The sequence below is a fragment of the Hylobates moloch genome, unplaced genomic scaffold (assembly GCF_009828535.3).
Source record: "Hylobates moloch isolate HMO894 unplaced genomic scaffold, HMol_V3 SCAFFOLD_9, whole genome shotgun sequence".
NCBI classification, from domain to species: Eukaryota; Metazoa; Chordata; class Mammalia; order Primates; family Hylobatidae; genus Hylobates; species Hylobates moloch.
Window position 1 is genome coordinate 14,217,391 of NW_026652284.1, and position 27,731 is coordinate 14,245,121.

The 27,731-nt window shown below is 49.1% G+C and overlaps 1 protein-coding gene across 12 annotated transcripts in view; it reads left to right on the forward strand.

Annotated features, from left to right (window-relative positions):
- The window catches only part of FHAD1 (forkhead associated phosphopeptide binding domain 1), a 156,646-nt gene that overhangs the window by 90,057 nt on the left and 38,858 nt on the right, over positions 1–27,731 (forward strand). For 9 of the 12 annotated variants that reach the window (XM_058444553.1, XM_058444550.1, XM_058444551.1 and 6 more), the window contains 7 exons: positions 6,966–7,036; positions 9,225–9,377; positions 12,575–12,682; positions 12,916–13,023; positions 16,842–16,949; positions 20,664–20,771; positions 25,873–26,046. In XM_058444553.1, coding sequence (XP_058300536.1) covers positions 6,966–7,036; positions 9,225–9,377; positions 12,575–12,682; positions 12,916–13,023; positions 16,842–16,949; positions 20,664–20,771; positions 25,873–26,046 — 830 coding nt within the window. Of the gene's footprint in view, positions 1–6,965; positions 7,037–9,224; positions 9,383–12,574; positions 12,683–12,915; positions 13,024–16,841; positions 16,950–20,663; positions 20,772–25,872; positions 26,047–27,731 lie in introns of all 12 variants that reach the window. The other 3 variants (XM_058444557.1, XM_058444559.1, XM_032759009.2) reach the window with 2 other exon arrangements.

A 27,731-nucleotide genomic window follows, 5' to 3' on the forward strand; every position in this document is an offset into this window, starting at 1 on the left:
ATTTAAGGCTAGAAGTTCAAGACTGACCTGGGCAACATCGTGAAACCCCTCATCTCCAAAAAATAAAAAATAATAATAAATTAGCCAGGCATGGTGGCACAGGCCTGTAGTCCCAGCTACTCATGAGGCTGAGCCAGGAGGATCCCTTGAGGCTAAGATTTCGAGGCTGCGGTGAGCTGATTATGCCACTGCACTGCAGCCTGTGTGATAGTGAGACCTTGTCTAAAAATAAATAAACACGGATTGTAAAGTTAAGCTTTCAGGCCAGTAATTCCAGAAAGGCTAAGGAAGACTGATCTTAGGCAAGCATTCCTCAGACCAGCCATTTTCTTCTCCTGACTTCATGGAGTCGTGAGATTTGAACAACATTAAGCAGGTTTCTGCAGAATCCCTCCCTTGTTAACACACGCCCTGGGTCAACAAGAAGGGGATAAAGAAAACAGTATTTCCAAACTACTGGTCTCCTTTCTTGATGCCCTTACCCCCGCAACTAACCTCTTGGAATAATGTTCCATGGAAAACTTGTTGGGGAAACGGTGGTCTGCTGGCCACATATTCTGTGATTACAACTAGTTGGTTCTAAGAAGTCAAGAAAAAAAGAATGGAGAATAACAGAAAGGTTAGTAAGCAGGGCCCATCTTTTGTCCACTCAGCAGAAGAGAAAGTTGATGGTAAAAGGCATTTTCTCTTCTAGTACAAGCAATATTACGTCAAGCGCCCAAAAGACTGGAAGAAAAGGGTGAGCTAGAGTATGCCCCATATTCTCTACTCTTGTACCTAATTCCTAGCCCAGAGCTAATCCAGAAGGAGGAGCGGGAAGAGGAAGATGAGGAAGGATGGGGAGGAGGAGGGAAGAGGAGGAAGGAGGAGGGCGATGATGATAACGGTGATGATGGTGATTATGGTGACAATGATAGTCATTCATCACTGAGGACTTACATTCTAGATACGGTTCTAGCATTTTATATACATTATCTCATTTCATCCTCACAATAACTCTATGGGTTAATAATTTGCCCATTTTCCTCATTTTAGAAATGAGGAAACTGGCTCAAAGCTGGTTTTCTGATTACTCCACCAGGATAAGGTGATTTGAGACCCTTCACGTTACAGAGGCTGACAGGGAGTCCCCAGTCTATTCACTGCCATCCTGCACACTCCCAGGAGCCGCCTGCGTTTCTAGCTCCTAAGAGAAGGGTAGAAAGCATGGGTTGTTTAGCTCTTCCTGGGGACTTAGCACTGTGTTCGGTGTTTCACACGCATTGTGTACTTTTATCCTCCCACCTACCCAATGAGGCAGGTATGATTACCATCTTTATTTATCTTTTTTTTTTTTTTTTTTTTGAGTAAAAGTCTTGCTCTGTTGCCCAGACTGGAGTGCAGTGGCATGATTTCAGCTCATTGCAACCTCCACCTCCCAGGCTCAAGCGATCCTCCCACCTCAGCCTCCCAGGTAGCTGGGACTACAGGCGCGTGCCACCACGCCACCTAATTTTTGTGTTTTTTATAGAGACATGGTTTCACCATGTTGCCCAAGCTGGTCTCAAATTCCTGGGCTCAATCAACCCACTCAACTCCCAAAGTGCTGGGATTACTGGCCTGAGCCACTGTGCCCAGCCTTCATTTTAAAAGTAAAGAAACTGAGACACGGGAACGTTAAAAAGTTGCCCAGGGTCACACAGCTGGTATGTTAGGGTTAGGACTCGAACTGAGGTCTTTGTGACCCTAACACCTGTGTCTTCCCTATGACCCCTGCCCCTTCACCCCACCCCCATACACATACACACTTCCTCTGAAGATGCAGCAAGGTACCAGGCACATGCCTAGTCCCTAAAGAATGGGTGCTGTCATCGGCTCAGGCAGTGACAGAGCTAAGAGTTGTCTTTCCCTAAGGTAAATCGCATCTGATTCCTACCCTGAGCCATAACCACAGAAAGCCCTGTCTGTATCACAATAATGTTCCAAGCTGGGACTCTGGGTACCCACTGCCAAGGCTTGAATTTCAGCTGTGCACCTGCTAGCTGTGTGGGCAGTTACGTGACGTGGCTGTGTCTCCATTTACTTGCTCGTGAAATGGCTATCCAGTCTCCTAGCAGCATATGAGGACTGAGTGACAGGATACATGCATGGCAGTGCTGGTCACAGTCAGCTCGTAATCGGTGGGGGCTGCTGTCATCGTCAGCCTCAAATACTTGTTGACTTAATCTGACCTAAACGTGGGTAGCCACCAGCCAGGTAGGCATGTGGGCCACATAGCCTGGTTTACTTGCACCCAGGTGACATCCTTTGGAGCCTCTGCCCTGTCTCCATTTAGCAGCAAATGGGGTTTCCTTAGCCCTGAGCCCTCAACTGGGTTGAAGCCAAGAGCCCTTTCTAGAGGCCTCCTCCTTAGAATCTGACAGTGGGCCTCGGGTCCTGGCTGCCAAGTGGCCAAGCTGCAACTCAGTCCACGCCCCTCCAACCTCAAACTCCCTGCTCTTGACCACCAGGCTACCTGCCTTTTAGAACATCCTCCTAAGAGATAAAACATGCGTCACAAACTAGGACGGAAATCCTGAAACGAATCCCCCAGGGGAATCCAGGTGGGGTAAACGTCAGGGAAATGACTTGCGGTGTTGTTGTGAGACGTCATGTGCAGCCCACAGGGTGAGGCCTGCTGGGGTCCGGTGTGTTCGGAAGGGTGGAGGATTTGCTGTGTGGTTCAGCTGGGAGGATAAGAATGTTGAAGCGGCACCTTGAAAGTCAGCTGAATACTCCTCCTGCCTGGTTTCTCAGGGTTCCTCTGATAAGGGAAGGAAAGGATTTTTTACATTTTTCTCTGCAAGCTCCGTCGTTTGTGTCTATTTCTGCAAGACTTTGTTACAAATAAAAGACTTTTCTCGCATGCATGACAAATCACTCAACTATCCAAGATACACTGTGTCTTTAAATGAAAAGAAAGCACGTTGCAATAATATGCTTGGTGGGCTTTTATTTTTTTTTAAATGTCAGTATCTGAGCAAAAGAACAACCTTGAGAAAAAGACATCAAACCGTTAGGAGTATTATCCCAGAAGGGCAGGATTGCATTGCACCTTGACTTCCATTCAGTTGTTCAACAACTGTTCATTGAGGGCCCCTGTGTGCCAGCCACCGTGCAGAACGTGAAGACGCAGAGGCAAACACTTCCCACATTATGAATTTCTGTAACATTTGGGTTTTTATAACCAACATATATAACTTTTGTAAACAGAAGTATAAGAAAGACTTGTTCCTTCCCCCAAGGAGCAAAATCCCCATCATGATTACAGTTAGTCGTCTAATCTAGAAATAGAAATGTGACCAAATACTGGCCTCCCCTTCAGCATCCTCAACTACCTCTCCCCTTAGTCCTCCTCAGATCCCAACCATGATTTCATCCTTCCCCGTTGATTCCTGGGTCACACGTTGCAGCCAAGCAAAATCCCAGACTCATCCCAACAGAGCCTCCACAAATCCCTGTGTTCACCAGGTCCAATGGGCCAAGCCAATGTCAGCCCGGCCATCTCACCTCCTCCGCCATCTTGGTATCCTTGCAATGCACCTCTCCAGCGCACCAACCCAACCCTGTACTCTCAAGCCTCCAAACCCTTTGAAAAGAGAATGACAGATCTAGGTGTGAATTCTGATTCTAACACTTACCAGCTCTGTAGCTTAACCTTGGGGAGCTTCTGTCGTTTCACCTATAAATACGAACACACTTCCTTGCTGGGTGGTTTATAATGATTAGAAAAATGTATCAAATTCTTGGCATAGCACTGGCACGCAGCAGGTGTGCTATTATTATAATATTGCTGTTCTCACGCTTCTGTGCTGGAAATCCTCCGAATGGTGCATTGCCCCACACAAGAGCATGTTCTCCTCGCTTCCTTTTTCTCTCTTTGCCCATCTTTTATTCCTTCCCTCCATTATCCCCACTAGGCCTTCCTCCTAGATGCAGCACGTACCCTGCCCTGTCTCCCCTTTCCTCTCCTTCCCAGGGACCTTGTGCACAAAATTCTTCTTTCTTTGGCGTTGGCGGCCTTTCTTTTCCTCTTAGTACCTTCCCTTTGTCATCAAAGAGGCACTTCAAGATGGCTGTACCATCCTGAAAAAATCATTCTTCTCTGGAATCCATCGCTTCTTTCGCTCCTTTTCAATTGCTCTTACTCCTGTCTTCACCTGTGATCTTTAAGAAGCGTGTTGCACCCTCGGTCTTCATTGCCAGCTTCTTGGCCTTTCTGCCGAGTAACTGACACGGACCACCCGCAGCACTGACTAGGCCACCACCCTCCCGGGGACTGTGTCTCTGACCTGCCCAACACTCTTCATTCTCTTTTTTGAAACCCTTTTGGCACTCTGCTTCCCTCCTGATCTTTTCCATTCATTCCCAGCAGCCCCCTTCACCGAGTCCTGTCCCTAACGAGGGTGTTTTCTCCTGTGCAGTCAGCCCTTGGTCCACCCCATCTCCTTTCTCACGAAGAAACTGCACTTCCGGGCTTCCCCAGACACTCCTGTGTTATCCACACGGACGCCTCTGCAGGAGGGGCTGCCAGGAAAGTGGTGCAGGGAGTCCAGCTGAGGCAGCAGGTGGGGTCCCTGGCCAGGGGCCATGGCCACCAGGAGGAAGGGGGCCTCTTTCTTCATTCACACAAGGACCCTGGATGGGCTGGGCTGGTCCAGCCTTGCCAATTGGCATGTCCAGCTCTCTGCTGACCCTCCCTCCCTGGAGTCCTGCCAGTGCCTCAAATTCAGCATGTGTGAAACAGCCTGGTGGCTCCTTCTCTCTCCCTGCCACACCCCACCCCAACCCCAACCTGTCTCTCTCCCATCTGATGACGAGGCCACCATTCTACCCCTTTAAAAGGCTTTCCCTTTCTTCCTTCTCATCCTCGCTTCTCCCACCCTCGGTTAGAGGATCGGCACTGAATATCTGGGCATCTCTCAGGCCCTTAGCAGAGCTCCCTGCCTCTCACTCAGAGGAGGGGAGCTTATCACAGGCAACATCCAGGATCGTCTGGCGACATTTTTGGTTGTCAAAACTGGGGTGGGGTGAGTAGGGGTGCCCCTGGCATCCAGTGGGTAGAGACCAGGAATGCTACTAACCATCCCACAATGCCTAAGACAGCCCCCACAGCAAAGACTCGACAATATCAGCAGTGCAATACCAGCAATACGGCCCGACATCAGCAGTGCTGCAGCAAAGAAACCCTGCCAGCTCCAGCCTCTCGAATGCAGCTCAGTTATTTTTCTTAAAAAAAAAAAAACAAAACACTCTTTATCAGGCCACTTCACTGTTCTGTTGGCCGCTGGAATAGGAGTGACTCAGACCTTGAGTCACACCAATTAGTCTTGGCTCAGCCACTGGCCTGCTGTGTGGCGTTGGGCAGGCCCGCGTCTCAGAACACCACTGCCTCATCTATAAAATGGGGACCCACTGGGCACATTTCAGTCATGTTTAAATCAAGTTTCCTCTCTCAAGGTGACGGTTTCAGGCATGTCATGGCTTGACCTCACCCTTCCACGCCTCCTCCACTGTCTGCTCCTCCCTCTCCCATCATCTACTCCAGCCCAAGTAAGCTCAGCACTTCCCTGGAGGAGCACTGCCTTTTCCTAATCCCACCCCCACCACCCCCACATCCCAGTATGAAGCTGTGGCTTCCTGTGACTATTGTAACAAATGACCACAAGACAGTGGCTTAAAACAACACATTCTCTTAGCGTTCAGGATTAATTTGGTTTCACTGGGCCAAATTTCCTTCCTGAGGCTCTAGGGCAGCATCCGTTTCCTGGCCTTCTTCAGCCTCTAGAGCTTCATTCCTTGCATTCCTTGGCTTGTGGCCCCTTCCTCCATCTTCAAAGCCAGCAGTGTGGCATCTTCCAGTCTCTGCTTCCATCACATCACCTTCCCCTCTGTCTGTGGTCAGGCCTCCCTCTGTCTCCTTATAAGAAGCCGTGTAATGACATTGGGTCCACCCAGATAATCCAGGATAACACCCCATCTCGAAATCCTGAACTTAATCATATTTGCCAAGCTCCTTTTGCCCTGTACGGTCACACCCACAGGTTCCAGGGATTCGGACCTGGAATCGTAGGGGGTCATCATTCAGCCCCACACATCCCTGTTCTGAAGCGCCCTCCCCCGGCTCACTGAATTCTGCCCACCCAACAGCACCCACACCCAGTGGTTCTTCAACCGAGTGGCCTTACTTGCTCACTCCAGGTGAATGATCTCTCCCTCCTCTGACACCCTCACCCTCCCCTCTCCTTCAGCAGTCACTTACATGCCACCTGGGGTCACTGCATGTTTCCAGCAGGCGTTTACACCTTGTCTGTCAGACTGAACTGTAAGCCGCTGGAGGTCTTGGCTTTAGACCATCCCCCACACTAAGCACCATGCTTCGCACCCAGTAGACAGTAAATAGGTGTTCTGTTGATGGGTTGTTTTCCACCTCCAAAAAGAAAGTTGGATGTGAGCTCAACCAAGGCTTATCAACTACTTTATTTTTATTTTTTTGAAACTGAGACTCGCTCTGTCACCTGAGCTGGAATGCAGTGGCACAATCTGGGCTCACTGCAATCTCTGCCTTCCAGGTTCAAGCGATTCTCATGCCTCAGCCTCCCAAGTAGCTGGAATTAAAAACCTGCGCCACCACACCCAGCTAGTTTTTGTATTTTTAGTCGAGATGCGGTTTTATCATGTTGGCCAGCCAGGCTAGCCTCAAGCTCCTGACCTCAGGTGATCTGCCCATCTCAGCCTCCCAAAGTGCTGGGGTTACAGACATGAGCCTCCATGCCCAGCCTAAGCCACCGTGCCCGGCTGCTTATCAACTCCTTTAAAACCACAGGTTGGATGGCAGCTCATGTTGTTTTGATGGGATGGCAACGTTGCCTTCATCCACCTGTCTGGCAAGCTTTGGAGCTGAATTGAATTTATACTTACATTCTTCCTGCTTCTCTTTTTTTAAGGGTTCTCTTTGTATCTGATATATCTTCTGGAACATTATAAAAAACTTATGAGCCAGGCCCAGGAACTTCAGGTAATTCTTTTAATTTCTTTTTTTCCAAAGTTTATTTCGGCCCCTGGTTGGCATTTATATAGCACTGTGCATTTGAAACCTGTTTTTTCTTTATCCGCTAGTCCAGTCCACACCCTCCAATAGGTGAAATGATTTCTCCATTTGCACACGAAGAGGTACAGAAAAGGTTGGCTAAGATCTCCCAGGAGGGTAAGGACGATGATAGGGTGCTGCCCTCTCTCTGGCCTCCTGGGCCAACCACACTGTTTGTTTTCCTCTGTCAAAGGCCCAGAAGACTTAATGCCATCAGATTTTTTTTTTTTTTTCGAGTCTCACTCTGTTGCCCAGACTGGAGTACAGTGGTGCAATCTCAGCTCACTGCAACCTCTGCCTCCCAGGTTCAAGTGATTCTCCTGCTTCACCCTTCTGAGTAGCTGGGATTACAGGCGCCTGCCACCATGTGTTGCTAATTTTTGTATTTTTAGTAGAGACAGGGTTTCATTATGTTGGCCAGGCTGGTCTTGAACTCCTGACCTCAAGTGATCCACCCACCTCAGCTTCCCAAAGTGCTGGGATTACAGGCGTGAGCCACTGCACCCGGCCTTAATGCCAGCAGATTTTGAAAACTGTGTTTACTAAATCCAGTGGACAAAGTACAGCTATCTATAGCACAGGCAGCAGCATTACTAAAAGAAATATTCTAGAGGCAAATGAGCTTTATGGGTTATATCATTCTGATAGCTATTGCCATAATAGTATTATATAATATCCACAAAACTTCAGCGGCATTCAGCAATTGCTATTTACTGCTCACATGTCTGGGGTCAGTGGCAAGGCGGCTCTGCTGACTTTGGATGGGCCCACCCACTTGTCTGGGTGTTAGCTGGCCTTTGGTTGATCTAGACTGGCCTCAGCTGGAGCGACTCAGCTCCATGTGTCTCTCATCCCCCAGCAAGCAAGCCTAGGCTGTTCTCACGGAGACTGCGAGGTACAAAAGAAAGTGGCCCAATCACGTAGTGTTTTTCAACCTTCTGCTTGTGTTATGTCTGCTAAGATCCCATTGGCCAGAGCAAGTCACATGGCTGAGTTCCGCGTCTGGAGGCAAAATTTGGGCGGGCACTGCAAGTTACGTAACCCTAAACATGGATAGAGTGGGGTGAAGAAGGGACCACCATGCCAATAAGCCACAGAGGCTTGAGTCCAGGGATTGGCAACTTTCTCTGTAAAGGGCCAGATGGTAAATATTTTATGCTTTGCAGACCATATTCATACCTCTTCCACTCTGCTATGGTAAAATGAAAGTAGCCATAGACAATAGGTAAGCAATGGGCCTGATAAGCATGGCACTGTTTCAATCAAACTTTATTTACGGTGGGCACAGTGGCTCATGCCTGTAATCCCAGCACTTTGGGAGGCCGAGGCAGGTGGATCACCTGAGGTCAGGAGTTTGAGACCAGCCTGGCCAACATGGTAAAACCCCGTCTCTACTAAAAATACCAAAATTAGCCAGGTGTGGTGGTGGGCACCTGTAATCTCAGCCACTCAGGAGGCTGAGGCAGGAGAATCACTTGAACCCGGGAGGCAGAGGTTGCAGGGAACCAAGATCATGCTCCTGCACTCCAGCCTGGGCGACAGAGCAAGACACCATCTCAAAAAAAAACAAAAACAAAACAAAGCAAAAACACCACCTTATTTACAAAAGTATGCAGTGGGCCCCATTTGGCCTGTGGGCTGTAGTTTGTCAACCCCTGGTCTAGTCCCTTCTCATTTTTCAGATAAGGACAATTTCAGTGTCACACAGCTAATGGGTGAAGAATCAAGACAAATGTTCAAGCCTCCTGGCTCCTACAAGACTGCTTTTTTTCCTCACACCCACCTACCACTTACTGAACACCTACTATGTGCTCAGCACTGTGCTAAAAGCTTTCCATCATTATCTCACTTAATCCTTACAACTCTAAAAGGTCAATACTGTTATTAACTTCATTTTCTAAATGAGAAAGCACCTAGAAACAACTAGAGCTGGGATTCTTTCTAGATCCAGAGTCTGAATTCTTAACCACGGCATGCTGTAGTGTTCTGTGATTTTAAGAAACTTCTGGGTAAACCTTTGTCCCCAGAAAGGTAAACAATTGGTAAACAAATGTGGAAAGACTCTTTAGGTAGGCCTGTCCCCCATCAGCATCGGTTTACTTTTCTCGCGTTTCAGATCAAGTTCAACAGTTCTCAGGAAACTCAGCAGTCTTTACTGCAAGAAAAGCTGCGGGAGCATCTGGCAGAGAAGGAGAAGCTGAACGTGGAGAGGCTAGAGCAAGAGGAGAAGCTCAAAGCCAAAATCAGGCAACTGACAGAAGAGAAGGAGGTAAGGTGGTCCCTGCCATTTGCTTTACTATTGGAAACTGATGAAATGGCCTTTTCTATGGGAAATTGAGGGCATGTACTTAGAGAAATCTCAGCTACTCTGTTTGGTGCTATGAAACTAATTAAACAGGGTGAATAATTGGGGAGGATTTAACATGAAGTTTGAATTCTAAAACTCACAGCAAAATCAACTTGAAAAGGCAGCATGATTGAAATTTCAGGAAACAGTGCCTTGTTTGTGTATCTATTGCCTTCGGCTTTATGAGATCTGAGTCATCGCCGCAGGTCCTGGTTTGTAGCTGACAGACTGTTTCTAAATGTGCACAAGATCAACTTCAGATGACAAATTTCAGTCTTTTGCTTTCTCTTTATACATACCGGGGGAAACAAATGGCCAAAATTGCTACTGACTTTTCTAGAAACCAAGCCAGTTAGAAGATAGCAGCATCTCTAAAACTCGAACGTGCCCATGAATTGTCCGGGGATCTGGTTAAGATGCAGATTCTGTCTCAGCAGGCCTGAGACGCTACATTTTCAACAAGCTCCCAGATGGTACTGACGCTACCAGTCTGCAGATCCACATTTTCTTAGGGTGAAGTCTTGGAGGAAGGTTTTCCCAAAGTTTCCTGATAAGAACCATCCAGATGCTTTGCTAAAAATACAGATCTTGGTCTCCACCCCAGACCCATTAAATCAGAACATCTAGAGAGGGCCAGGAAACTGTATTATTTAATGAGCTGATTCTCATCACTGTCCTAGAGTTGGCCCTTTTTTTTCTTAAGATAGGGTCTTGCTCTGTTGCCCAGGCTGGAGTGCAATAGTGTGATCATGGCTCACTGCAGCCTCGAACTCCCAGGCTGCAGTGGTCCTCCCACCTCAGTCTCCCAAGTAGCTGGGACCACAGGCATATGGCACTACACCCAGCTAATTATTACTTTTTTTTGTAGAGATGGGATCTTGCTATGTTGCCCAGGCTGGTCTTGAACTCCTGGGCTCAAGTGACCCTCCCACCTCAGCCTCTCAAGTAGCTGGGACCACAGGCACACACCACCACACCCAGCTAATATTTTTATTTTTTGTAGAAATGGGGTCTCTCTCTATGTTGCCCAGGCTGGTCTCAAACTCCTGGCATCAAGTGATCCTCCCACCTCAGCCTCCAAAAGTTCTGGGATTACAGGCACGATCCACCATACCTGAGGGTTGGCCCTTTTTGATATTCAGGGACCTCTCCCATGAATTTCACTGTCTTTATGACTTTTGTCATTTAGGAGATTAAAAATTACTAATGCCTTGCACCTCTCCCCGCCGACTCCCCACATTCTGATCTAAGTGGGGTGAGGGTGTGGCCCCTGCTGTGGGATTTCTAAGCACTCCCAGGTGGTCGCAAAGTGCAGCCACGGTTGTGAGCCACTATTGTGGGTGGGTGTGGAGCAGCGTGTACATGCTGCCCCTCCTCACAGCCCCCTCAAGACAGCGGCCCCCCAGATCCACCGGACCCCAACTCTTCCCAGATATCTCCTCTCTTCCCCAGAAGAGTACTGGACCTGCCGCCTTCTCCATCTTTCTCCAGCTCCTTCTCTACCACACACACCTGCCCTCCAGACCTCTCCTTCTTTTATCTCCATCCTCACATGTGTGTCCAGTTACCCCAAGACATCAGTCTCCTCCTCCCTCTTCTCTTTGCCTCTTTCTCTGCTTTTCTGCATTCGCGAAATAAAAGATTAAAAAAGAAGAGCCATCTGACCAAATCATGTGCAATCCGCATAAAGGTCATATTAATGATAGCTATAAATCAAGACGGGCACATTTTGAAAGGCACTTAGATATGGAAAAAGCCAGCACCGTTCCATAGAGAAGAAAATAAAACCAAAAAGTACCTAGAAATCTTCAAAATCTTCACAGAGCTCTCCACCGACTTCCTTTTTTCTTCTCTGATTACCTTCTCCTTTTAACATCGGCATTCCAGATGCCTTATTTTCTCTTTTTAATTTTGGATGGACTTTTTCCCTTGTCAGGGTTTGATATTTCAGCCCCACCATGTTAAACACTGCGTTGGGCGCTTGCCTTAGTCTTCCTAGACACCCGTGGCGACACTGGCCTGGCAGAGTGTTTTAAGAGCTGGCGTCAGCCCCTCTTTTAAACCTGCAAACCTCGGTGCACCCCACCCTCCTTGCAGAGGGAGGAAGCAACATCAGGTCCCTGACAGACAGACTGTGACACTCGAAGGTCGCCCTTCCTCTGGCACTCAGATTGATGTACTTGACCCTGGGGACTCCTTGGAAAGTTACCTCTTGGACTTCAGTGCCAAGTGTCCTGACTAAATGAGCCTTCCTTAGACCTTCTGACTCCCGTCACCTGCCCTTTCCGAAAATACATGTGTCCATGGTCATTAAGTAGCCTCCCTCTCATGAATCTTGACTTGTTTGAGGACTTTGTTTCAAAGGGAAAAAAAAATTCTATGTTGCTTTATCAATCTAGCATTCTTTTCTTATTGCCAGTTGTTGACAACAATCCCTTGGTTTGTGCACACACCAATGCGTTAGATCAGGGATTGGCCAAATTGTCCCATAAAGAGCCAGATAGTAAATATTTTCAGTTTTGCGGGTCGTATGCTCTCTGCTCTTCTGCAACAGCAGCCATAGACAATACACAGCAAGCACAGAGTGTTCCAATAAAACTTTATTTACAAAAACAGACCAGATTTGGTCTGTAAGCCATAGTTTGCTAACCTCTGGTTTAGAACACAAGCTTCAGAATCAAATGGGTCAGAGTTAGAATCCCTCCTCTTGTGATTTACTAGTAAACTGGGTGGATTCCTGAATGTAAGCCTGTTTCCTCCTCTGCAAGGTGGGAAGCATGGTTATCACTGTGCCAAGCATTTCGTGTTCATCATCCCATCCACCCCTCACATCAACCCAACACAGGAAGACTATTACTGTCTCCATCGTACAGGCAGGGAAACTGAGGCTCTGATAGCTTCACTTCCCCAGTGCCTTACAGCTGGAAAGGATCAACCTGGGGCTCTACCCTGGGTCTTCTGACTCCAGAGCACATGCTCTGAGCTCCTAGGCTGTGCTGCCCACAGCCTGCCCAGGGGAATGCAGTGAGGAGTGAAGAGGTAGCACATGTAGTGCCTGGCAGCTTCCAAATTCCTGCCATGGTAACCATGTCTATTAAACAATGGTCACTGGTTTCCAGGCTTTGGAAGAGTGCATTACTCAAGAGAGAAACAGAGCGAAAGAGACTTTAGAGGAAGAACGGAAGAGAATGCAAGAACTGGAGAGCCTCCTGGCCCAGCAGAAGAAGGTATGTGGCTCAGGGAGACAGTCAGCTCGAGCCCACATCAAGGCCCTGCAGCTGGGAAGGGTGGATCTGGGGCTCTGGTCTGGGCCTGCTAGCTCTGAGCTCCAGGGCTGTGCTGCCCACAGTCCCTGCAGAGAGGTGCAGTCAGGAGGGAAGAGGTAACCTGTGCGGTGCCTGGCAGAGTCCAAATTCCTGCCGTAGTAACCATGTCTATTAAACAATGATCGTTGACTCAGGCTTTGGCGGAAAGCATTACCCAGGAGAAGAACAGAGTGAAGGAAGCATTAGAGGAAGAGCAGACAAGAGTCCAAGAGCTGGAGAAACGCTTGGCCCGCCAGAAGGAGGTACGCTCGGGGAGATAGAGTCGGCTGAGCCCCACTCGGCTTGAGGGCCATGTGGAAGTAAGTTCATAGCGCCCATGATGGGGGTGAGAGCGTGGTGGAGCCTTCCTCGTGGAGTTTGCATTTGGGTGGGCTCAGCTTCTTCGGGAAGCGTGGGAGACTCAAGGAGGGAACCCCGGAGTTGTAGCCTTGACAACCAGTTGGGAAAAAATTGTAAACAGTGTAAAACACAGTAGAGAGAGAGAGCGCTTGGGAGACAAGTAGGAATGGCGACATGGGCGTCTTCTGTGTTCCAAAGCACAGAAACGGGAGAATGACAGAGTCATGGGACCTCAGGGCTGCGTGGACCCTCCACCTCCGCCCTCCATCCTAAAAGCCTCCAGCCTTCAGCACCACCACTGAGGAATGTTCTCCACCCCAGGACAGTCTGTCCCAGCCTGGATGCCTCAGGCCGACAGAAAGTTTTCCGTTTAGGTTGAGTTGGGTCAAACTCTTAGGCCCCAGAAGAGTATCAGTCCTCCGCCCTCCCCTGCGCTCGCACAAGACGCGTCCACTTCCTCTTCCAACGATGACTCAGATGTGTGAAAATAGAGGCGCCCGCACCCTGCGTCTGCTCCTCCCCAGGCCCAAGCGCCCTTGTTCCTCAGGTCCCTCACAGGACTGGAGCCTGGCCCTGGCCCCCTCCTGTGGCCTGTGCTGCTCTCCAGAAGTCACAGACTGGTAGCTCAGCGACTAAACAGGGCCTGTGGAGGTTATGTTTGGCCACAGAATATTTTACTTTGAATTCATAAAATCTATTTAAAAGTTCAGATTTCCATCCTCTCCCGAAAAGTCAGAACATCTAGCCCTTGTTTCTACTTAGCAGAAATGGACTAGAAGCCTTACCAGGTAGCAGCAGTTTGCCACAGTCCTCACCACTCCCTGTTGCATTAAACACAGCCCACGTCATTTTCGGTATCTGTCTGGGCTTTGTAGGCATTTGAGTTTGTCACCCATCACCCATTTTCTTCCTAAAGGGAGGTGGCCAGAACCACTGTTCTCCAGCGGTAGCCTAGGGGAGGACTCTTCCCTCCCTCACTGAAGATGTTCTACTTCTGTTAATGCATCCAAACTAGCTTATGGGAAAGCTCTGTCACATTTGTGGATTCATGTTTAGCTTGTGGTCACCCTCAGATCCCTGATCCTTTTTCACATCTGCTTTCATGAATTCCTCAATCCTGACACAGCACAGAGGAGTGCAGACTTTGCAGCCAGATGAGACACAAGTTCAAATCCGAGCTGGGCTACTTCCTGGCTGCAGCAGACCTATCGCTACCTCCCTTCTCAAAGGGGCGGCTGTGGGCTCAGATCTAGTGTATAATGGAGGGCCTGGCCTGCAGAATTATTGCCGAGTAAATGGCAGCTGTTACTACTGTCTCTGCTGCCACTTGTGCCCCCTCTTCTGTTTGGGCATTTGCTTTTCATCAACACTGACTCCTCGAGTAATATCCTTGCCCACCCACTGCTGCAGGAGAAATAGAAAGACCTCTGTGCCATTTGATCTGACCCAGGACAGGGAGAAGCTTACGTGTCGGTTCTCCCTTGGAGTCTCTGGCACAGCTGTGCCCTGCAGCCCTCACAGAGCGTCACTGAGGTTTGCCCCCAAGTGATTTCTCCAGGGGTGGGGATGAGGAGGAGGGTCTCCAAAGAGTCACTTGAGTCAAATGCCCCAAGATGTCAACAGCAAAGGCCTGGGGAAGATCTTTGAATTTAGAGACTTTGAGGCCACGGCGCTCAGGAGAAAAATTCAAGCTTCATTGCAGAGGATCTGTGGTTGGGTCACCCCGCGTCTGTTAAAATGTCAGCCTACTTCTGGCAGAACTTCTCTGTGGCTTCCTATCAGGGAAACTTGAAAGAGCAGCCCCAGCCACAGGCTCCATTCAACTGCCAGTGGCTATTTGATTTTCTTTTTTTCTGTCTCCTAGGCTGGAGTGCAGAGGCGCGATCTTGGCTCACTGCAACCTCTGCCTCCCAGGTTCAAACGATTCTCATGCCTCACCTTCCTAAGTAGCTGGGACTGCAGGTACACACACCATGCCTGGCTAATTTTTTGTATTTCTAGTAGAGGCGGGGTTTCACCATGTTGGCCAGGCTGCTCTTGAACTCCTGGCCTCAAGTGATCTGCCTGCCTCGGCCTCCCAAAGTGTTGGGATTACAGGCGTGAGCCACGGCGCCCGGTCTGATTTTCTTTTCATTAGATCTTCTGCCACATTATCAGGGTTTTTAAGGTCAACAGAATCACTATGTGATTCTGGGTCTTGAGGTCGTGTTCAAAGTTAATCCCCGTTATCCGTTGTGAACTTGGAAGCATAGCAACTGAGCATGTAGGGCCTGGGTGTGAGCCAGGCAAGGCCTCTCTTCCCAGTAGCACCTGTCCTGGCCGCAGAGGAGCTGCCCAGAGAAAGGCCTGGCGAGTGTAGACGGAGAGTCAGACACAGCAGAGCCAACCCTAAGTCCCTAGGAAGTGCCTCAAAGTCTCTTTCACAATTCACAGGAAAATGTCCTACCCTGAAATCCACTTCAAAGGATCCAAATAAATGTGAAATTCTTTTTTTTTTTTTTTTTTTTTTTTGAGACGGAGTCTCGCTCTCTCCCCCAGGCTGAAGTGCAGTGGCGCGATCTCGGCTCACTGCAAGCTCCGCCTCCCGGGTTCACACCATTCTTCTGCCTCAGCCTCCCGAGTAGCTGGGACTACAGGCACCCGCCAACACGCCCGGCTAATTTTTTCGTATTTTTAGTAGAGACGGGGTTTCATCGTGTTAGCCAGGATGGTCTCGATCTCCTGACCTCGTGATCTGCCCGCCTCGGCCTCCCAAAGTGCTAGAATTACAGGCGTGAGCCACCACGCCTGGCGTGAAATTCTTATGATGTCACTTTTCTTCTGCTTTAAGGCTGGTGTTGGGACAGCAGAGTGTTGGAGTTTTGTCAACTACTTTTCACTGCAAAGTATACAATATCTCAGCCATATTCTGGATTAAACACTTTTTACAGGCTCATCTGGGGCCCTAACCACTGGTTATAATGGAAACCATGTTCCAAGTTCTAAATGCCTGACAGTGAATCTGGTGTTTGAAAGACAAGCCATTGGAAAATAGAGGTGGCCCTTCTCATGGTGACTGGAAACAGGCTGGCAGTGTATTTCCTTTGGTGATTTGCATTAAGCTGTTTAGTTGAATAGCTTACCAGCAAGTAACTTCCCAGACAAAACTCCTTGATTAGGGCCACTAAATACTGGCCACACTTTCTTCCCTACATCCTACCAGAACATTGCTTGTCCGTTCTAGAAATTGGTATATCGTGGCTCATTAATCCAACATACTGCCCTTCTCTTGAAACCGGATTCTGTTGAAGAGACTTATTTCAATAATGGAAATTCCATTATTAACGAGACTCTTCTTTTGATCAGAGAGGCTGCCTGGCCTCGTGATAGGAAGCCGCCACCGCTGCTCCCGGGTCCCCTGTCGAGAGTTCTTTATTCAGGCTCCATGCTTTCCTCTGCGCAGGCTTCAGATCCTGGCCTCACCACTGACAAAGGGTGTGGCTCTGGGCCCTCTCTGACTTCCTGCTCCTCGGTTTCCTCATCTGTAAAATGGGCCACTCTCAGCACTTCTCTAACAAAGTTGCTGTGAGACTGAAGGGCTGGCCAGGGGCCCAGGCGTATCTAATAGCCGCCCCAACACTTTGGCTGTTATTGTTACTATTATTATTATTATTATTATCATTACTAGCAATTTCCCGCCTAAATGTGCAGGCCACCAAGAGCACTGGTCGTTGATTTTCAGGTTTTGGAGAGCAGCATAGCCCATGAAAAAAGAAAAGCAAAGGAAGCCTTGGAGTCAGAAAAGAGAAAAGTTCAGGATCTGGAGAACCACTTAACCCAACAGAAGGAGGTATGAGCAGCAGCAGGAAAGAATCCTCTGGAAAGAGCTACAAAGCCAGATCCCTGGGAGAGTACGGTGGGAAATCGGGCAGATATCAGAGCCCCGCCTCCCTTTGAAGTGGCCAAGATCTGCCGTTTACTGGCAGTGTGACCTCCAGCAGATGGCCACCTCCCCATCCCTCAGTTTCCTTATCTGTGAAATGGGAATGCTAACAGTCCCTACCTCATCGGATTAGATGCTCTCAGGTGTCAAGTACATAGGACTACACCCTGCATCCTAGAGGGCCCTCGGGAAGTTTTTTCTGCTCTCTGGTTCAGCTACCTAGGAAAGAGGGATCCTCCCAGGAGAGAACACTGGGTTTCAGCCAGGGTCAGGGGCTTAGCGAGCATCGTCCTCCCAGTAGAGAGGCATGTATGCCACACCTGGCATGGCCAAGAGAGAAGGCACTGCCCCTGGCCTGGCCTCCTCCTGGTGTCATGGACTCCAGAGCAGGCCCTCCCTGGACTGGCTGAGGAGTAAAAGCACAAAGAGTACAAAGAGAGATGGCACAGGTAGGTGCATAGTAAGTGCATGTGGTTGTCATATCAGATAAGCCCCAGGGATCAGTGCCTTCTGGAATGGACGAGAAGGTGGGCATCCCAGGACAGACTGATACCAGGGAGGAAAGGAGGGGTCAGAGCTGGAGACATCCACATCCATCCACCCCAACGCCACCAACCTAGGGACCCGGCCCACAACACACACCTGCCCCGAGCAGCATGAAAGGCAGGCCCTCAGGTCAGCCCGGACGCCTGGGTCACACCCTGGAAGTAAAAGCCAGGGGGCCAGGAGGAGGTCACTCAGGGACCCACATGGCATCTCCATGAGCTGGGCTTCGGGGACAGAGGTGGCACAGACACACACGTGCTGGCCCCCACAGAACTTCCAGAAACAGAGCTGATGGCTCAGTGAATGGTTCAATTCAGTTTCATTCATCCGCCCATAAATATTCATTTATCCACCCACTGACTTCAGTTTCATTCATCCACCCATCGTGGGCCAGGCCCGGTTCTGGGTGCCACGGACACCGCAGTGAGCAAGGCAGACCAGGGCCAGGCTGCCAGAGCTTCCATCCTAGCACAGGGGAGACAGACAGCCTGCAGAAGCAGGGGTGGCTCCAGGGCCACAAAACCAAAGCCGAGAAGCAGGCTAGAGAGTGCCCAGGGGCAGGACCGCTCAGGAAGTGACATTCCAGTGAGAACTGGAAGGGAAAAGGAGCCTGGGGGCAGAGAGGACCACTGGATAAAGTGGCACAGGTGTGAAGGTCAGGACCTGAGCTCGCCAGGAGGTAGATGGGGGAGACTGGGTGAGGAATGAAACCAAAGCTGGCCCAAGATGGGAGGCACCAGGGCGCAGGGGAAGAAAACAGGTGGGGGAGGCAGGGAAAGAACCGCAGAGCTTGATGGGCTAAAGGGTTCATTCTGGGCTCAAATCTCAGCTCTGCCCTAACAGGCTGTGTGACCCTGGGCATGCCTCTTGCCCTCTCCGTGCCGTCATCTGCCATGTGGGTGTGGTGGCAGAACCGCCCTAGAGGTGTCATATGAGGAGTCAGCATATTCATGGCTTGGGATGTACCTGCCCTGGTGAGGTCAGAGTCCAGGTGGGGTGGGCAGTTGAGTGGGCACAGCAGGGTGGGGGCTGCACAGCCTTAAACGAAGCCCTTGGCAGTGGGACAATGCCAAGCCCATGAGGGAAGTGAGGTCAGAGTCCAGGTAGGCAGAGGGAGCACAGACATCCTAAGGGGTGGGACCCAAACTCTGGTCACCACTGCCCCCAGAGCCTCCCTTATACATATGCGCCAGGGGTGGGGTCCTGAAGCTCAGGCTACAGCCAGGCAGTGTCTTGGGCTCTGTGCCAGCCTGGGTATGAACATATAAACACATCTTGCTGGGCACGATGGCTCACGCCTGTAATCCCAGCACTTTGGGAGGCCAAGGCAGGCAGATCACTTGAGGTTGGGAGTTCAAGACCAGCCTGGCCAACATGGTGAAACCCCATCTCTACTAGAAATACAAAAATTAGCTGGGCCTGGTGGTGCACACCTGTAGTCCCAGCTGCTCGGGAGGCTGAGGCAGGAGAATCACTTGAACCTGGGAGGTGGAGGTTGCAGAGAGCCGAGAGCACGCCACTGTACTCCAGCTTGGGTGTCAGAGTGAGACTGTCTCAAAAAAAATTAAAATTAAAATAAAAAATTTTTTTTAAAAAGTCTCCTGCCTCCACGTGGGCAGGGTTTCAATCAGGGCCCAGAGGCTGAGTGGTTAAGGCAAGGGCACTGGCATCTAAGCCTGCAACACTCCTTCCTCGTGGTGTGACCTTGGAACACTGCTTGTCTTTATACTGCCTCGGTTACAGCCTGCGTTTCCTTTCTTGTGAAACAGGGATAATCAGATAGATGCTCTCTGGGGGTTTGCAGATTGGATGCACTAGTATGTTCTATGCACAGGGTCATTGTGAGTATTTTCATTTGTAACGCACCAAGCGGTGCGTAGTAAGAGAAGGGAAAGAGCCCTCATCACAGGGCATGCAGAAGAGTGTGGGTGGCCTTGTAGGACAGGCAGGACTTAGCCCTCCAGGGCAAAGATTGGACCGTCTTAAGCAAAGACTCAACAGTGAGAAAAAGCCAGGTCTGCACTGGGAGATGTGGTCGAGGCGGGGGCCTGGGAGTTGGATGTGCAGAGCTGGGTGGGGTGGGTGGGTGCCACGCACGTGATGTTAAAACCGGGAACATTGTCTTTCCTCGAGGGCCACACACACCTCGAGTCTCATACTGTCCCTTGAATTAGGATGTTCCCATCTCCTATCACTGCATGCCCTGTAAAGATTTTCGTTTTTCTTTTTGCCAATAATACCTGTGCATTAAAGAAAATTTAGAAGATATAGACCTGTGAAAAGAACAAAATAAAAGTTTCTATAATCCCAATTTCCCCTAAAAAACCGTCACTTACATTTCAGTACATACCCCTCTGGTCTTTTGTTGTACATATACACATACATTTAAAATCCTTTTCTTGTGAACTTTATGTTGGTGGAGGGGGAGGTGTATAATTGCAAGAGTTTCAACAGATGCAGATAGAGTTTTTCCCTAGCTGTTTACCTCCCAGGGCATGTACAGGTGAGTCTGGGCCTCCAGTTCCCTCCCCATCACCAGGTCTGTGGCGTTTGTGTTCTCAGCTCCAAACTGACCTAGACAAGAATTTTGAAAACCCATGCCTTTGTAGACTGCAAGTGGCTGCCTGGGTCCTCCTTTGGAGTCATTGGCATGGGTCTGCAGGGACAGAAGGCACCTCCCCAGCACTGTCTCTCCTGCCCCACCTCCCAAAGAGCCAAGTAGTTCCAACAAAGGCCAGCATCGGTGCCAGCACATGCCAGTTTATTCAGTAACTCAGTGCCAAACACCAGGACCCAACCACTCACCAGCATGTCACTTCCTGAACACCAGCCCTGAAGTCTTGAATGATGACTCACTCTCTCCTTTACACACATGACTAAGATATGGCTCCCGGGTTCTCACCATGGTGGCCATGCCACGGTTCTCACCTCTGTCCCCAGTGGGTGCTTTGTTCCTTGAGATCTTTCTCCCCAACCCTGTCTTGGTGGCTTCCACGGTGACTCGTCCTGGTTTCCCTTTTCGGTGTCATTTCCTTTGAGGGCACAGGCCCTCAAACCACTTTCATTGACTTCCAGATCTCAGACGGCAACATCGCCTACGAGAAACGCAAAGCAAAGGAGGCCATGGAGAAGGAAAAGAAAAAGGTGCAAGACCTGGAGAATCACTTAACCAGGCAGAAAGAGGTATGAGCCGCAGGGAGGGGGAGACAAGAGGGGCCCAGCATAGCGAAGGGCAGTGCTCTAGAGCCAGGTTCTGGGTTCAAATCCTACCTCTCCCCATCCCTGGCTGTGGGACTTCAGGCTAGTACCTTACCATCTCTGTGCCTTAGTTTCCCCCCTTATGAAATACACTCAATACACACAGATCAATCTCCTTGAGTTGTTGTGAGACATGACTGCTGCTATACACACAGAACACATGGAGAGGCACCCAGCACTCAGCACTCCACATGTATGTGTCAGCTGCCCGTGTTAGCATGGCGAACTCATGGCTGGGAAGTGGAGGGACAGGGTCTGAAGCCTGGACTGTCTGACTCCCCAGCACTAAATCCTCACCCCTCCCTCTCTACTGCACTTCAGCTTTGTGTTGGCTCAGCTGCCTGGCTTAAGAGAGAAGATGTTGGCTGGGCACGGTGGCTCACACATGTAATCCCAGCATTTTGGGAGGCCGAGGTGGGCAGATCACCTGAGGTCAAGAGTTCGAGACCAGGCTGACCAACATGGTGAAACCCCATCTCTACAAAAAACGCAACAATTAGCTGGGCGTGGTGGCACCTGCCTGTAGTCCCAGCTACTCAGGAGGCTGAGGCAGGAGAATCGCTTGAACCCGGGAGGCGGAGGTTGCAGTGAGCCGAGACTGCGCCATTGCACTCCAGCCTGGGTGACAGTGCAAGACTCCATCTCAAAAAAAAAAAAAGAGAGAGGGATGTTAGGGTACGGATACCTGGATTTCTGATTAGGCTGGTATCAGTTTTCCCAGCAGAGTTTGTCATCATAATTGTCATCGCCTTCATAATCAAAATGCATTTACTGTTATCACTGAGAATTGTAAACACAGTAGGAATAGAAGTGGATTTCGCACCTGACCCTGTCTTGGGTACCTCATAAGCAATAGGGCATAATTCACTTCTCCTGGGTCCCAGCAGTACAAAACACACACACAATGACCAACATGTGAAAGTCAAAGCAGTTGATAAACATGCAACCTGGCAATAATGGGTTAAATTTAAATATAGGTGACTATGACTTCACAGGATTTTCAGGACCAGCTAGGACTAAAAAGGTCTCTATTCACATCAACCTTGGATCATTTTCTTCAAAGAAAGTTTTGCAAACATTAGCATGCATTCGAATCTCTGGGGAATTTATTTTAAATGCCTGTTTCTTGAACCTCACCCCAAGAAATTCTGACCCCCTGGGTGGAGGACAGACTCAGGAAGCTGCACATTTCATAAGCAGCCCAAGCAGCGCTGATGCACTTTAAACAATGCTGCTCTAGGGAGAATAGTCAGGAAGGCACATCTGGATTGCACATCAGCCCTGGACACCAGTCTTTAAGAGGGGCCTTGAGTAACTGGCATGTGTCCGGAGAAGGCAGACAAGAGTTGGGTGAAGTGATGCAGGACTTGTCAGCCCAGGGCCGTCACGGTCACAGAGGACCCCTGCAGGGAGGCACATGCTGCAGGCTGTGGGAGAGCCCGAGAAAAGCAGTCTCCTCCCAAGCAGCCATGTCCCCCAAATGATGTGTCATGGATCCTCCATGAAATACACTATGGGTAGGCAAAAAGGACAGGTTAAAGTTTTAAAAGTAGGTAAGATGGGACATAAAAGGGATCCAGAATGAGACTAATGAAAAAAAAAAAGTATATCATGAAATCAATGAATGAGTCACAATTTTTAGTGTAGCAATTACAGTGCAAGGGAAGGCCCAGCTGGTTGTACAATTTACTAGACAAAAATGGACCAACTGCTCGTGGAAATATGACCATTCTTGATACTAGGCCAGAGAGAATCTCTCCTAAGGGTCATTACTTAGAGGATTCTGCAACAAGCAACCTTCTCAACAATATCCTTAGAACAGTGACACCAAAAGGTAGAGTCTTGTCCGGGAGTAGTGGCTCACACCTGTAATCCCAGCACTTTGGGAGGCCAAGGCGGGTAGATCACCTGAAGTCAGGAGTTCAAGCCCAGCCTGACCAACATGGTGAAACCCCGTCTCTACTAAAAATACAAAAATTAGCCAGGCATGGTGGCACGTGCCTGTAATCCCAGCTACTTGGGAGGCTGAGGCAGGAGAATCACTTGAACCTGGGAGGCAGAGGTTATAATGAGTCAAGATCACGCCATTGCACTCCACCCTGGGCAATAGAGTGAGACTCCTTCTCAAAAAAAAAAGTGGGGTCTTATGGCATCCCTCAAAGTAGACAGGTGACATTACCCTAGACAAGCAGGAACAGGACCCAGCCCAGGGAGTCACCATTTACCAGGAAAATCCAAGGAAATATGAGTACAGTCAGGCAGAGAGTTGCTTGTTTGCACATTATTTTATCTGTACACTCGGAAGAGCAATCAAAGATTGATTTCATCTAAGTAGGCAAAACAGGAAAGGGAGAGAGCAGAGAGGAAAGGAATTTCAGACGCATGGGACCAGTGAACTTTGTTCTCCTATCCTTGGACAAGCTGCTGAGTAGCTGCCGGGGAGCAAAGATGGTAGGCTGCATGATCTGCTCGTAAGCAGGGCACCTTCACAGCTCTTCAAAGAAACAATTGCAGTTTGTTGTGGATTATTTGGGACACCTGGGGTGCGTCGCTGAGCTGTACGTGACAAGCTACTCCGTGGGATGCCTGCTAGTTTTCCCAGTGAGCACCTCCATAGGCCAGGTCTGCATGAGGTCCTCTGTGGAATATCCCAACAGTAACAGTGAGGTTAAGACCCTGAAAAAGGATCAGACGGAGTTAAGCGGAGGTACACAGAGGACGCAGCAACTCCCAGGTGAGGCTTGCAGGAATAACACGATGAAAACGGTGTAGGGATTTAATTTATTCAAAAAAAAGTGTTTTCTTTCCTGATTATAAAAAAAAAAACCTGTCGTTCTAGAAAACTTGAAAAAAACAAACAAACAAACAAAAAACAGAAAATCACTCCAAAGAAAATAATAACTAACAGAGAGTCCACTGAGCACAGTTGCCACTATCGACATTTTGACGTGATTCCTTCCAGACTGCCTTTGTGTTGAGCCTCAGCATCGACATTGATAAATACCGATTTATGACCAAGTTAGTGATTTACACTGTGACACTGTGCACACTGCTTCGGATGCTATTTTTGATATTTACCATACGATGTGTCAACCTTAAATAATGAGATTCTCTAAGTATAGAGTTTATTCGAGCTCAAAGCTTGAGGATGGCAACCCAGAAAACAGACTTCAAAAGAATGAGTCAGTGTTCCAAAGCAGGGAGATGAAAGTTTCACTTTGATAGGCAGTTAACAAGATCGCAATGTCTTCCACACAAGGTCAGCACATGCAGTTATAGCCCTTTGATTGGTTACAGCTTGCTACATTCCTGGGAAAATTGCTTTGCTATTCCAGGATGAGGAGTGATCATCTGAAGGAGTCATCTCTGGCGCGGCCAGGGCTTTCCCACTCATTTACATAAAAGAACAGAAGTTGCAGGTGCGTGCTACGTGACCCAGGCCACACAGCCACATTCCTCTCGAGTCTCAAAATAATTTAAGGTTTCAACTGCTTTAAGTTTGAATGATTTTGGCCAGGCACAGTGACTCACGCCTGTAATCCCAGCACTTTGGGAGGTCAAGGTGGGAAGATCACCTGAGGTCAGGAGTTCAAGACCAGCCTGGCCAACATGGCAAAACCGCATCTCTGCTAAAAATACAAAAATTAGCCGGGCGTGGTGGTGGGTGCCTGTAATCCCAGCTACTCAGGAGGCTGAGGCAGGAGAATCACTTGAACCCGGGTGGTGGAGGTTTCAGTGAGCTGAGATTGTGCCTCTGCACTCCAGCCCAGGCAACAGAGCGAGACTCCATCTCAAAAAAAAAAAAAAAAATTGAATGATTTCATGTTGCGTAGAATGTCTCAACGTCATCGAACAGTCTTCCATGGCCTGGGTTTGCACTGTGCTGGATGGAAGCCGATTTCTTTTCTTCTCCCCTGGGGTGGTTTCTTAGTCTTCACTAGTGCAGTAGATGCTCGGCTGACCCACCCTGTGCATCAGTCTTTACGTCCTTAGGAAAAATTCCCTAAAGTGGAATTGCTGAGTCACAGGACGTGCACATTTTCAGGCTCATAATACGCATTCCTGAGTGAGTGTCTAGAAAGGTCACAGCAGTTTGCACCTCCACCAACAGAGTTTAAGAATGCCCAGTACTTCGAATATATTTTAAATTGGATTAAATTATGTTCATAAGATGCCCAGCACAGTGCCACTCAAGAAGCCCACACTTCACATTATTGCAGGAGGGACTCAAAGAGAATAGAATGTTGACTATGAAAGATTGAAAGAATGGGGCCAGGCGCGGTGGCACACACCTGTAATCCCAGAATTTGGGAGGCCGAGGCAGGCAGATTACGAGGTCAAGAGAGCGAGACCAGCCTGGCCAACATGGTGAAACTTCATCTCTACTAAAAATACAAAAATTAGCTGGGTGTGGTGGCGGGTGCCTATAGTCCCAGCTACTTGGGAGGCTGAAGCAGGTGAAACGCTTAAACCCGGGAGGTTGCAGTGAGCTGAGACAGCACCATTGCACTCCAGCCCAGGTGACAATGCGAGACTCCTAGACTCCATCTCAAAAAAAAAAAAAAAAGAATGGGTTCCAGGAGGAGGGATAAGAGATGCCCAGGACAGGGCCGCTGGAGCCCTGGAGGAAAGGGTGGTGTCCTGGAGGCAGGTGTTGCAGTGAAGGAGAGAAGGGATGCGGCACATTCATCTTGGAGAACAGATTTAGAGACAGACATGACAGCCCTCCTCAAATATTTAAAGGGCTGTCTCATAAAAGAGAAATAAAACGCACTCAATGAGCTCCAGGTGACAGAACTGAGCTCAGAGACCAGAAATCACAAGGAGACAGATGTCTGCTGAATATAAAGACGAGTTCTATCATAATTGGAACCTTCCAGAGAAGGCATGGACTCTGTGGTTTAAAAGAATCAACAGAATAATTAGAGAATAGACTTTACCCAGTTCCTGAAGGTGGGGGATAAGGGGGCTGGGTAAATATGTATTCCTGAATGTCTATTATTTTGCTACTTGTTTTTTTGTCTAGGAATTAGAATTAAAAGAGCAAAAAGAGGACGTTTTAAATAATAAATTAAGTGACGCACTAGCCATGGTTGAAGAGACTCAGAAAATAAAGGCAACTGAAAGTCTAAAAGCAGAGCGCCTCGCCTTGAAATTAAGTGAAACAATAGCCGAACTGGAAACTACCAAGACAAAAATGGTAAGTCGGTGCCTTCCGGGAATGGGAGAATTTTTCTCTCAGTGGAAGATTACAGTGCCACGAGAATGTGTGGTTTAAACCGGGGCTTCTCGGCCTCAGCACTGCCGATGTTCTGGGCCAAGTAGCTCTTTCCTGTTAGGGGCTGTCCTGAGCATCTTAGGATATTTAGCACCACCCCTGTTCTCTACCCACCGGATGCCAGGAGCCCTCTCCCCGCAGTCGTGATCACCAAAAATGTCTTCAGACATTGCCAAGTGTCCCTTAATGGCCCCCTAATGAGAAGCGTTGGTTTAGAACGAAACGTGCACAGAGCTAGGATGCCCTCTCTGCAGGGTGTTCTGAGATGTTGTAATGCAGGGTCCTCACAGGATCAGAACACCTGGAGAGCCTCAGGATTGAGTGATGAATGACAATTCCACAGGCTTTAAGACAACGCATGAAAGCGTAGGCTCGGCATTCGAGGCCCTCCACAATTAGGGCTCGATGTGCATTCACTCTGTCATCCACACGTTCAACCGACAGGTTTCTGGGCAAGGAAGTCATGAAGGTGAATCTCCCAGAAGAGCACAAAATAAATTTCACGAGGGTGTGGCGTTGGAGAGAACAGCTCTGGGTGTGGCACGTGGTGTAGACCAGAATCATAAGGACCTGACTTTGGCGGGAGCTGGGGGAGGCGTGGGAGGGAGGGAGTCTCTGGAGAGAGTTACGATGGCAGGACTTGATAACTGCTGGCAGGACATGAGCGCCAAGGAGAGGACAATGCCAAAGGAGAGTGCATGCTTCAGGCGAGGGCGCCTGGGGACCTGATGGCATAGGGACGACGTAAGGATGAGAGTATGGAGGTCTGGGGTCATGGTGGGGGGTTCTCTTGGAGCGACCCTCTTTTGGAGAAGAGAAGACAAGAGGAGGAAGGCGAGGATAGGGCATCAAAGTTCAAAAGCCACCGAGATTTGGGTGCACAATAGTTTTGGGAGAGAAAGCAAGACAAGAGCCTAATCTGGAAGGCAGCCTCCTAGGCAGGGTCCTTGGAAGGGCAGGCATGTGTGAGTGTCTCGGGCAAAGAATGTACCTGTCATGGGGAGATCAGAAGCCGAGGCGCAGCACGTCACCTGAGAATAGGGGGCAGGATAGGGTGAGGTTGGAGCAAAAGGCAGGCAGTGAGGAGGAGGTGCTGGGATGGAAATGCCAAGGGGAGCCTCAGGAGGGAGTGGGCGTGGGAAAGCAGTGGATTTGCCATTAGGGGGTCATTAGTAATTTTTTGTTTTTAAGAAATGCAAATTCTGGCTGGGCACAGTGGCTCACACCTGTAATCTCAGTACTTTGGGAGGCCAAGGTGGGTGGATCATCTGAGGTCAAGAATTTGAGACCAGCCTGGCAACATGGCGAAACCCTATCTCCACTAAAAAAAAAAAAATACAAAAATTATTGGGAGGCTGAGACGGGCAGATCACAAGGTCAGGAGATCAAGACCATCCTGGCTAACACGGTGAAACCCCGTCTCTACTAAAAACGCAAAAAAACAGCCGGGCATGGTGGCGGTCATCTGTAGTCCCAGCTATTCAGGAGGCTGAGGCAGGAGAATGGCATGAACCTGGAGGCAGAGGTTGCAGTGAGCCGAGATCACGCCACTGCACTCCAGCCTGGGCGACAGAGCGAGACTCAAGAAAAAAAAAATACAAAAATTA